Below are 12778 nucleotides of genomic sequence, written 5' to 3'. Positions count from 1 at the left end.
AGATATAGCAAACTGGGAGAAAAATGTTCCTGTACATTTCAGGGTTGTTGTTGGTTTGTTTTTTTTTTCACCCTCAGCCCACATAAGCAACCTCCTTATCAGAGAATAGATCTGCATCATTTGAAGCGCTGCCTCTGTTTTATTTGGGTTTGGTTTTACTTTAAACTGACGTCTGATAAAGCAATATTGAACCTCTGAAATATCTAGGCATGAAAGAAATCTGATCTCATAATAGACCTTTAAAACACTTGTCTTCCTTGGACCAAATGAAAAATCTTGATAAAATAATGAGATAATGGACCTTGTTTGAAATTAAACTGATCTCTAGCAAGCCTTAAGGCAGATTTGAATATCTTTCTGCCAGGTGACTTTCAGTTCCCTGACAGCCGCATCCCACGAACAGCAATGCTGCAGGAAGCGGCTGCTGCAGTGACTGGAGTGAAGAGACTAGGTTTTTTTCCCCCCAGGTTGCTTTGGCAGCACTGATCCATATTACAAGCATGACAAGTATCTTAAATGCTCCAGAAGAAAAATCCTCCATCAGCTTGTATATTTGCTTTAGTTCCAAAATGCCTCTTGATATCTGTTTGGTTTAAACAGAGATTTTGCAGGATGTAACAGGGATTGTGACCCGATTGGTGTGCTCTGGGCTTTTTGTTTTGCCAATAAATATTGAAATGGAGAGGGCCTCTGTTTGTGGATAATAAATTAAATAAAGTAATAAAATAAAAATTCAGATAATTGAAAGTTCTGTTTTTCACATGGTCTTTCCCCCTTAGCCATTCACTTTGTTTTGGTGAGGGGTGTGGAGGAAGGGCTATCATTAATGTAAAGGAAAAGACCATTTGGGGAAAAAAGCCACATACATAAACCTAGTTTTCTTGCATGTGTGGGTGTGCTGATTTAATTCTGTTTTTTCTTGTGTGTATACTGTTGACCTTGGCCCGTTATCTAGTGAGAGACTGGCTTCCAGTAGTAAAATCTGTTATGTTCCCATAGTGCCTAAAATGTGCATGCTTTGCCCACCCCCAGTCTCTGAGAGCTTGCACTCTGACACGGTTCCACTGTCTTCTGTCTCAGTGGATGTTTACAGCCCTGGCCTTCTGTTTTATCTCCACAGCACTGTGCCCACTAAGGGCCTGATTGCTTGTATGTGGAAGTTAATGGAAAGATTCCTATTGATCCAGTGTTTGCTGAAGTCACCTTGTTACGTAGTTGGGAGCTCAGCTGTATAACTGAGGCGCGCACAGATTTACACCCAGTTTTACTGTTTGATGCATCTCTAAATGTGAGCTTGCAAAACACCAAGGCAGCTGAAAATGTGACCATGTTTTGGTTAAAATCTTCCAATTAGTTGGACACTGCTTGCTGCATATAGGTCTGAAATGTAATCGCAGCTTTGAGTTCGTATCATAATTCTTCAGACAAGACATGGGGCCAAGTAACCTCTGTTCTGTCCCTATTGTGTTTTTTGATTTCAGTGAAATCATAGCTCCCTTTTACTTATGCTTTAGTTGGAGTCTTAACCGATACCAGCTAGGGTAGCAGAATGCTGTTTGCAGCTAGTTCTAATGCTCATCAGTAGAAATTTCCCAGCCACTGTACAAGAAGTTAATTACAGCGGAGAGAATGAGAGAGGAAATAGAGGAGCTTTAAAGAAAGCATCTTTCCCTGCCTGTCATTTGAGGTGGGGATGAAAAGGGCAGGGAGAGGGCTTATTGAAGTACACAAATGGTGCCTGAAGAATGCAGTGTTAAATGCACTGTAATGCTGCTGTGGCTTGAAGGGAGCTGTGTATTTGTACATCTCCTATTTTTTTGGAAACACTTTCCACTTGTAGCTGTCTATGTGAGCATAGTATAAGCAGGTGTGCTGCCAGGTGCATGTTCTCTCTTTCCCTGCTCTGGTTTAAGGGGAAAGAAAAAACACTCCCTTACATCTTCCTCTTGGCAGCCCAACTGAGGAACACTTGCTTGACTTTTCAGAGAGGCAGTTTTGTTTGAGGTGTTTACAATTTCCTGCCATTCAGTCCCTCCTTAGAACAAGCTTCCTAAAATGAAAGCCTACAAACAAATCTAGTGCGAATTGGGTGCTGCCTTATGTGTCTAAGGTGTGTGGCAGGCAGGTTTCTTTTTCCTCTATGAATACATTGGTATTCATCAGGAATATTCTACTGGGTAACTTCACTGCAACAAGACTGCATTGTTTTAACAGGTATATTCTTTATTTGTCTGACGTACACATGTTGAATCAGTGTATCTATGTCTCTTAAAGATATGACGCATGTCTCTGGACAAAAAATAGTTATATCACCACAACCCCTAATGTGGCTGTAGCTGTACTGTAAAAAATGTGCCATGTACTAAAGCATATTCCTATTTCCAGGCAGAAATAAGCTCTATTAAAGCACTTTTATAGAGATATAATTGTAACCAGGGTACAGAATTGTACCAATTTAACTATAATGGTATAAGTAAAGTGGTTCTGGTTTTTTTCTATGTACATGACATTGCAAGGAGGCTCTAGTGTTCGTGAAACCTTCCATGAATACATCTCCTGTGAATAACGTGTATTCCAGTTAGGGCAACTTTTAGCACAGCAGGAAGTTTAACTATATCCAAAGTGGGCTTCACTGTTTAACTTCTGCATTTGAAACAAATGAGACTGTCCAAGGGCGTATGTAGGCAGCAGGGTTAGCAAAAGCAGGAGGTATCCAGAGTGCTGGAAAGGAATCGGTTGCTCAGTAGAATTTTACAGTTGCATCGAGTCTCCTTAGTGAAGGCTGGGGCGGGTAGGGCATGGCACACAAGTTGTTTCAACTTTGCAGTGGTTTGAAAGGGATTCCCTGAACTTTACTATATGACAACTACCTCCTAATCATAGCATTAAGTAGCCTTAATGAACAGCTGGTAGGAGGCCAGAGCCCATTCTGCAGGTTAAGGATGGTGTCTTGTAATAGGTACCACATTGACTCATTTTGTTTTGCCAAATATGATAGTGGCCAAACTGGTTCATTCCCTTATTTAACTTCTCTAGATAGTAGCCTAATAGACGCAAGTGATAGGGCAAAGCAATTCTGTTTCCTGACTGAAACGGATATATTTAGAGGAATTACATGTGTGGAAGGGTCGGGGGGAGGAAACCCTGCTGTTGCCAAGACAACTGGCTGAAGCGATCTACTATAGGCTTTGCTCATGGGTACAGACAGAGATCAGGTCTTTCCAGGGAGGCAGGATGATGTCATGATTGTCTCTGCTATTCAGTATATCCAGCTTTGCTTGTCTTTTAAATCAGAGCTGTGTTCTGATATCCAGAAGATGGTTAGGTATGTCAAGGAAAGTGCTTAAGAACGGGGGAAATAATCTATTTCCTCAGAGGAGGTAGCAGGTGGGTTTAAAAAACAAAAATAAAACAAAAGGACTCTGGGTTACTTCTTTTAGCTTTATAACAAGAGGGTAGAGGACCTCAGACCTCACCATTGATATTTTGGAATAGGCTTTATGGGCCAGTATCCCATATATATCTTGCATTCTCCGAGCTACCACTCCTAATGCCGTTCTAGACTCTGAACATCAGTGAGAGTCCACCATTAAGGGTCCTGGGAGGTGACAAATGTGACTTCTTGCCAAAAAAAAGCAAAAGGAGGAAGGGGGGGTAGCCTTTGGATAAGAACTCAGACTGGTAGACAGGACCCCAGACTCCTGTTCTTGGCTCCTAGTCTGGTATAACTTTTGGCTTTGGGTAAGGCACTTAAACATTTTCATGAGTGGACACTGAATTTTATGTTTGAAGGGCAATGCCTCAGCTTTTTCTGTTGCCTTACAAGAGTCCTTGGGCACAGCTTACCACAGGTGGAAAGCTGTGCTCTGCTCAGCATGTCAGAAAATGCGGCCTGCAGGTACGGCTGCTAGGGTGACATTCAAAAGAAGCGGGATGCTCCTGAAAATGTTGTCCTTTTAAATCTCCTGTCCTTCCTTGCTTGTGAAATTGTCATGGCAGCACTTGCATACTTCCCAGAGCTAAACTAACTTTGTCAAGGCCACTGAGCTGCTATAGAAGCCATTTCTAGTATTTTGTATGAATGGTTTCAGGTAGGACTCCAAAACAGGGGGAAGAAGGGAGAAACTATGCAAATCTTCTGGTCAGGACAAAACGATAGAGACTTGCAAACAAATGTTCAGGTTTGAGCCCTGCTGTGTAAAAGAAGCAGCTAAGTTACTTTTCTCACCTGGCTAGTATATTCAGCTACATAGGTGCTAAACCTACAAGGCACTTGTTGCAATAGCTGAGCTCTTCTGAGTTATTTAGTGATCCCTAACTATAATATCATAAGCTAATTAACAGAGTGAGAACCATTAGCTCATCTTTTTTCAGTTTTGTTTTGTAAGGTTTGCAATGATTTGATCATTTCTTGTGCCATATTCCTCTAAAAAATGCTAGTCAGTGGAGTTTCTCTTTTCTGAAACTTGGCCGACATCCCCAAAGTGCCCCTTTTGGGGCAGTAAAGGGTGATCTCTATGTCCACTCCTTAGGTTTAGGAAAGTCATCAAGCTCAGAAAATGGAAATTACTTAATGCATCCAACATTTAAAAAAGGGGGCGGGGGGTTGACCTATTTTGTATTTATTCCTATTTTGATTTATCTGTGGTGATGTGGTTGTAAAGCTTTAATCTCTTGGCAGATAAGGCACCTAATATCCGTACAGACATAACTGTGAGATATTAAGTAAGAATTTCCAGGCTTTTGTGAGTTTAAGGCTTTGATTAATAACACAAACAGATCCTGTGCTTTCAGAGGGACTGTCAGCAAGTTACAATGATGCAAAATGAATGCCGGAGTCTTTGAGCTTCACGGGGAGTGGGGACAGGATACTAAAGCTGGGAAATCTTATCTGAGGTAAAAAATGAGTATAACAATAGCAGGCATACAATTGATTTCTCAATCCAGTGTTGGATTCTGTATGTACTTGCTGTCTTGTTCACACAGTGTCCATAATGTAAACTGCTAGGTAAGAATAATATGCAGTTTTTAAATTCTCACAAGCAGGCTGATTGTGGTGTGACATGTCCATCTAAAAGCATTTCTAGAGTGCCACTTGTCTTCACCGGTAAATATTACTTTGTTATTCCGCTAGTCTAATCCTGTCTCCAAAGAGTTAAATGGAAACTGATTTATATGCAAGTTAGAAGAGATCACCCTGCTAAGTAGGCTTTTTTATTATTATTATTATTATTATTATTATTATTATTATTATAGTTTGAACCACCAGCAGGAGATCCTCTTGATTTTTTTTCACTGTTCTGTGCCATGCTGAGTTCAAAATCCATTCAGATCCTAATGAGATTTTCTTCAACTGTTTGCATCAAGGGAAATGGGTGTATGTTGTACTATGCTACTTTGAGCTTTAGTCTCTAGATCAGGGATCTTCAACCTATAGTCCACAGGCTGGATCCAGCTTATGAAGGTCCAGCCTGCCCTGGGGTAGCATGGGACTAGGTCATACACATGGATGTACCAGGCTGCCCATCCCCTCTGCTGTTCTCCCAGTTTTCACTCTCATACCTATGCTTACCCTTGCTACAGAGAGGACAAGGTTTGGCAGTAGTGGTAAGCATAGGTGACTTGTATGCTACAGGAGGTGGAGATTTGTGGCCTGCAGTGGACAGCTGGGTCGCAAGCTCTGGCCCATAGTGGCAAAAGGTTGCCAGGCCCTGGTTTAAGTCTTCAAGCATATACATTGCAAGGCTTGCATGGATATAAAATAAGGATGTCAAGCTGTGTCCAAGTCAGATTTTTCTCAGAAGTGCTAGAAGTACAAACAGATCTGTACACTGTAATTTCAGTTACCTTCCTCTTTATCTTGTGCATTCTTTCTGGATGCTGGATAACTCTTGTCAAGCTTTGTCAGGCCAGTCCCCCCACATGCTCCTATTCATAGATTGTAGAATCAGAAGGGACCACAGTGGATCATCGTGTCCGACCCCTTGCCCCTGGCAGGAAAGAGGACGGAGGTCAGATGACCCCAGCAAGGTGACCTATCTAGCCTCCTCTTGAAGACCTGCAAGCCAGGTGATAGCACCACCTCTCTTGGAAGCCCGTTCCAGATCCTGGCCACCCTTACTGTGAAAAATGTCTTCCTAACATGTAACCTAAATCCACTCTCCACTAGTTTGCACCCGTTATTCCTAGTCGCTATTCCTTTAGATAGAAGTGAAAGCATTGGAAAGTTTGCAGTTTTGAAAAGGTTCCTCCCATGTTGTCGTAAATTTAATTTTCCACTGTTCTGTCTTGCAAAGTTTCATTCCTTGCATTTGAGTGTTAAACGGCTGAAATGGGCGGCATGCTTCTAATAACATTTTGTATTAGACCACTTCCACTCAAGGAGTGGTGGAAAATATTTCAAAGGATAATAGTGGGGAAAGATAGCATGTAATAAAAATTTCTGATGGAATAAAAATTACTGATGGAAATGGGCCTACACATGGGGTCAGAAAGGGAAAAGCATCTATTTCACTATTCCCAGGAAAAAAGAGAACCTAGTTTCCACCATGTTACTACCTTGAAATGAGTGATATATGATTTTTAAGAGAGTGCCTGAAGTCCTGTAAATGGGCATCTGAGGTGTGTTCAAATGACAGACTTCTTGCCTAGCTCCCTGAACACTGATGTGAATCTGTCTCGGGTTCTTGAGATTTTTATCACTAGTCTCACAATAGTCTGTTGTTCTTGTGAAGCTTCAGTGCAAGGGGTAAAGTAATTCTATCAGCGTTTCAGTTTTCATTTGAAAAAATAAAAATAACCTTCTCGCCCTTGTGGTTGCAACAAAATGTTTGACAACGTGATCTGAATCTATTAGGCTCAGAAACCAGTAGGAGAAAATTTAAAACAATTGTTGGTTCTTGCAGCCTGACTCCAGATTTTTTGGGCACTAGGTTGGTAACTCCATAATCTGGATTTGTTTAATCTGATCTGAAGTGATATAATGGCATTGGCTAAGACTCCGCTGTAGTGTCTTGTAAGGACAGGGATGCACTGACTTGTAACTTTTTGAATTTTGACCTTCTCATGAGCAGGATCAGTTGTGTCAACCCGTACACCAGTTCTGATTGGGGAACAGTAAGTGCTAGCTACTGGAAGAAGCGACTAGGAATAGGTACTGCTGAGTTTACCCCTAGCCTTTCTGTTTATGTTCATTTAACCCTAGGCACAGTCATTTAATCTCCCTGCCTTGGCTCCCCCAGCTGTTTGGGAGTAAACACACATGCCAATCATAAGGGGGGTTTAGTTCCTTGGATGAAAGAAATATCAAAACAACAGGGCATTATCCACTGAGGAGTGGGACCTGGTTTTCCATTTTATTTCAGTTGTGCCTATTCAGAGCTGATTGGGAAATGAAGCAAACAAGAACAGTGGGGGTTCCTGTGAAAGTGTTCAAGCTCAATAAGCAGTGCACAAGGTGAATTTCCTTGGCACCCCCACATGGGCTCTGGTTCCCTGATTAGAAGCGCTTGACAGCTTGATTTTTACCACAAGTTCTTTTCTCTTCCTTCCCTTCTGAAGAACCAGGCCTGACGTACAGCTGACTGTTTTTTTGGATCTTCCTATTAATAAGATCATTTATTTCAAGTGATTGTAAGCGGCAAAGCTTCAGGGACTCAGTGAACATTGTAAATTGTTCACACCGGTCAAAACTCTTGATGTCCCCTCTCTGAACTGACTCTCTTATCTTGCAGCGAGCACAAAGATTCCTCGGAGAAGAAACACAAAGAGAAGGAGAAAACCAAACACAAAGATGGCAGCTCAGAGAAACACAAAGACAAACACAAAGATAAAGACAAGGAGAAACGGAAGGAAGAAAAGGTCTGGGGCTCTCTTTTATGTGAGGTGTAGGGGGGTTGGTTTTCAGCTGTTGTGCTGCGTGAAAGCAGAAAGGCTGTTTCTGGCATTTACTTTTAAGTGTTTAGTTTAGGACTGAGAACTCGCTCCCATTTAGGATTGGTCCTTAGATTTTGTGGCTCAATAGATACAGAGCCGTATCCTCAGGCAGTATAAATAGGCATCATACTACTGAAATCAAGTGGACACTATGCCCACTTGATGTAAATCGTTCCTGTTATAGTTGCAGTCAGAACTCTTGCTGAGTTTAATCCCTAGTTCTTAAATATAAGAAAAGACCAAGTAAATATTGACTTCATCCTATGCAAGGACAGGAGACAGTTAGTTACCCAGTATAAGAGACCGGAAATGTTGCATTGATACTACTTTTGCCTTGCCCAGCTGAAAGAGACAAGGAACACCTGAACAAAATATGGGTGTTTTCTGTGCTCCTAGTATGTCAGTTGGTACTGAAGGCATTAAGTCGCAAGTGCTTGCAGTGCACTTGTTTCCTGCTGCAGGTTCTTTGTTCTCTTTGATTTGCATGTGGGTCAAAGATGCGGTGCTAACTGACCAATAGTTACCTTTTGTCTTTCAGAGCAAATCTTCTGGTGATATAAAAATAAAGAAGGAAAAGGAAAATGGATTCTCCAGGTAAGACAGCAGGTCCAGAATCCTGTAGCCTGGGTTTCTTTTGTAAGCTCCCAGCCAGCTTGCAGAGGCAGGGGTTCTGTTTGAGGTATCTTCCCTTTGTGTGATATGTGCCCATGTAGCTACGTTTTTGGTTAAGCAACCAGTTAAATAGAAAATAGTAATGAGGAAAGTGCTGGGAGGGCATGTGGCCTGTGCATGCAGGATTGTTACCTACAGTGGATACTTAAATACTTTGATCCAGGAGGTTGGGTTCTATCCAGGACAGTGTAGACTCCTGGAAACATTAAGTTGGACAAAAGCCCTCTCTGGCTATAACTACTACAAATGACCACAGCCCGCTCTTTGGCGAGAGAGGCAGCGAGCTGCTGGGAAGAGATGGTCTCCACCTCTCTCCCCTAGGGAGGAGGCTCTTCTCAGCCAGACTGGCTGACCTGCTCCACCGGGCTTCAAACTAAGCCCGCTGGGGGACGGGGGGACGACCGCCACTGCTGGCCCGCTGAACAATTCTTGCAAAGCCAGCGGATCACAGCACTCAAGGGAGCCCATCCCAGCCCCAGCCCTGGTAAAATCTGTGGGCAAGGAAGGAGCCCCCCAGGGGACACTTGCCTGCCTGTACACAAATGCCAGGAGCTTGGGGAATAAGCAGGAGGAGCTCATCCTCCTGCTCAGTGCAAACAATTACGATGTCATAGGGATCATGGAGACCTGGTGGGACTCCACCCATGACTGGACCACGGGGATAGATGGCTATACCCTGTACAGGAGGGATCATGTAGAGAAAAGGGGCGGGGGTGTAGCTCTCTCTGTTAAGGAAAGCTACGCGTCCCTGCAAGCCGATATTGGTGACCAGGGTGGACGGCTGGAGACCCTCTGGGTTAAAATCCGTGGGGAACACGGCACAGGGGACACAATGGTGGGAGTCTATTACAGACCTCCCACCCAAAGTCCTGAGCTAGACCAGGAGTTTGCCCAGGAACTGGCTGAGGCAGCTTGCTCCAGGACCATGGTTGTCAAGGGTGACTTCAGTTACCCAGACATCTCATGGGAGGATCGCTCAGCAAAATCTGAGCGGTCGCAGAGCTTCCTCTCGTGCGTGGATGACCTCTACCTGACTCAAGAAGTCTATGGGCCAACGAGAGGCAAAGCACTGCTTGACCTGGTGCTGGCTACTGGGGAGGACCTAGTTGGCGACCTAGTGATCGATGGGAAGCTGGGTGACAGCGACCACGAGCTGATCGCCTTCACCATCCGCCGAAAAGCTGGCAAGTCAGTCAGCAACACGCAAGTCCTTGACTTCAGGAAAGCCGACTTTGACAAGCTCAGGAGGCTTGTCAGTGAGGCCCTAAGGGACTGTGACCACAGGGAGAGGGGAGTTCAAGAAGAGTGGTTGCTCCTCAAGGGAGCGATCCTCAATGCACAAACTAAGTCTATTCCATCTCGGAGGAAAGGCAGCAAGAGGGCACAGCAGCCCCCCTGGCTCTCCAGGGACCTAGCAGACCTCCTGAGGCTAAAAAGAAAGGCCTACATAGGATGGAGGATGGGAGTCACCTCCAAGGAGGATTATTCTGCACTGGTCCGGTCCTGTAGGGAGCAGACCAGGAAAGCCAAGGCTGCAACTGAACTCCAGCTAGCTATGAGCATCAAGGACAATAAAAAGTCCTTTTTCAGATATGTGGGGAGCCGGAGGAAAAGCAGGGGCAACGTTGGACCCCTGCTGAACCAGATGGGGCAACTGACAACTGACGCCCAGGAAAAAGCCAACCTATTAAATAGGTACTTTGCGTCGGTCTTTCATCAGCCCCATGGGACGCCCGTGCCCGCTACAGGGCCGGGAAGTCCGGGTGAGGGTGATCCCCTGCCCTCCATTAATGCTGACTTTGTGAAGGAACATCTTGAGAAGCTGGATACCTTCAAGTCAGCCGGCCCTGACAATCTTCACCCCAGGGTACTCAAGGAGCTGGCGAGCATCATAGCCCAGCCTCTAGCACGGATCTTTGAAAACTCTTGGCGCTCTGGTGTAGTGCCCGAAGACTGGAAGAAGGCCAACGTGGTGCCTGTCTTCAAGAAAGGGAGGAAAGTGGATCCGGCTAACTATAGGCCCATCAGCCTGACTTCTATCCCAGGGAAGATCTTAGAAAAGTTTATTAAGGAGGCCATCCTTAATGGACTGGCCAACGCCAACATCTTAAGGGATAGCCAGCACGGGTTTGTTGCGGGTAGGTCTTGCTTGACCAATCTCATTTCCTTCTACGACCAGGTGACCTATCACCTGGACAAGGGAGAAGAGATTGATGTCATATATCTTGACTTCAAAAAAGCCTTCGATCTGGTGTCCCATGATCGTCTCTTGGAGAAACTGGCCAATTGTGTCTCCTTGGGTCCCCCACGATCCACTGGCTGGAAAATTGGCTCCGGGGTCAGACCCAGAGGGTAGTAATTGATGGAAGTCACTCATCGTGGTGTCCTGTGACCAGTGGGGTCCCCCAAGGCTCTGTCCTTGGACCCATACTGTTCAACATCTTCATTAATGATGTGGACACTGGAGTCAGAAGCGGACTGGCCAAGTTCGCCGATGACACCAAACTTTGGGGCAAAGCATCCACACCAGAAGACAGGCGGATGATCCAGGCTGACCTGGACAGGCTCAGCAACTGGGCGGATGAGAATCTGATGGTGTTCAACGCCGATAAATGCAAGGTTCTCCACCTTGGGGAAAAAAAACCCGCAGCATCCTTATAGGCTCGGCAGTGCTATGTTGGTTAGCACTATAGAAGAAAGAGACTTGGGCGTCGTCATTGACCACAAGATGAACATGAGCCTGCAATGCGATGCTGCGGCTAGTAAAGCGACCAAAACGCTGGCTTGCATCCATAGATGCTTCTCAAGCAAATCCCGGGACGTCATTCTCCCCCTGTACTCGGCCTTAGTGAGGCCGCAGCTGGAATACTGCGTCCAGTTTTGGGCTCCACAATTTAAAAAGGATGTGGAGAAGCTTGAGAGAGTCCAGAGAAGAGCCACGCGCATGATCAGAGGTCAGGGAAGCAGACCCTACAATGACAGGCTGAGAGCCCTGGGGTTCTTTAGCCTGGAAAAGCGCAGGCTCAGGGGTGATCTGATGGCCACCTACAAATTTATCAGGGGTGACCACCAGTATCTAGGGGAACGTTTGTTCACCAGAGCGCCCCAAGGGATGACGAGGACGAATGGTCACAAACTACTACAAGATCGTTTCAGGCTGGACATAAGGAAGAATTTCTTTACTGTCCGAGCCCCCAAGGTCTGGAACAGCCTGCCACCGGAGGTCGTTCAAGCGCCTTCATTGAACACCTTCAAGATGAAACTGGATGCTTATCTTGCTGGGATCCTATGACCCCAGCTGACGTCCTGCCCTTTGGGCGGGGGCTGGACTCGATGATCTTCCGAGGTCCCTTCCAGCCCTAATGTCTATGAAATCTATGAAATATTTGACTCCCATCATGGAGTTGGTTTCCTTTGGTTGCACTTGAGAATGCTATATCTCTGGTTACTTGCTTATCTGAGAGAGAGGGAGACATCAGAGGACTGCAGCTTCATACTCTCCTTTGTAAGGGAATAACAGATAGAAGGGACAGTTGTTTAAAGCTGAACAAAATCTTCAGAGAATATCTTTCTCTTATTCTACTCTGTTGAATTCCTAATCCTTAGAGAACTACCTGGACTTCATAAATACTGTACCAGATGCTACATAGTTGGGTTTTTCCCCCTCTATTGATTCATTATCTTTAAAAAAAAAAATTAACATACTTTCTTAATATTTGACAAACGAGGATTTCCCTTCTGTTTGTGTGCTACCTGTTCTTAGTAGCTTTGAGTTGCTGAGTTTGATCCAGTGCCTTGCTAATGGCTTCACATGCATTTCCCTGGGAGGGATGTCTGGCCACCTGCTGTATATTTAAATAGATGTGCTTTGGAAGCAATTTATCTACAGCTGAAGACATTTTTGCCTATCTTTATGCTGCCATCAAGAATTATTTTTCTTCCCAATCATGCTTTTTGGTATAGTGGAATTGGGGCAGTTCAGTGAGGTCAAGAGAAGGAGCCTGCCTATCTTCTCTGATTGAAGTTGTGCAAAAGTTATTTTAAATGTGCCTGCTCAGTGCATGGGTCTTTCAGTTTCATTTTCTCAAGAAGCTTTATTTGAAAATGCAAATGCTGCATTTAATTCAAGGCAGAGGAAAGAGGCGCCCTCTCTAGGCATCTTTAGGAATTG

At 44.6% G+C, this 12778-nt stretch overlaps 1 protein-coding gene across 3 annotated transcripts in view; it reads left to right on the top strand.

The window, feature by feature from the left end:
• TOP1 (DNA topoisomerase I) overlaps positions 1-12778 on the top strand; it is a 94178-nt gene that overhangs the window by 49225 nt on the left and 32175 nt on the right. For 2 of the 3 annotated variants that reach the window (XM_014609689.3, XM_014609690.3), the window contains 2 exons: positions 7734-7860; positions 8456-8529. In XM_014609689.3, the coding sequence (XP_014465175.1) occupies positions 7734-7860; positions 8456-8529 (201 nt within the window). The remainder of the gene's footprint in view (positions 1-7733; positions 7861-8455; positions 8530-12778) is intronic. The other variant, XM_006275843.4, reaches the window with a different exon arrangement.

The sequence above is a fragment of the Alligator mississippiensis genome, chromosome 9 (assembly GCF_030867095.1).
Source record: "Alligator mississippiensis isolate rAllMis1 chromosome 9, rAllMis1, whole genome shotgun sequence".
NCBI classification, from domain to species: domain Eukaryota; kingdom Metazoa; phylum Chordata; order Crocodylia; family Alligatoridae; genus Alligator; species Alligator mississippiensis.
This window is presented reverse-complemented; position numbering and strand designations above follow the sequence as displayed.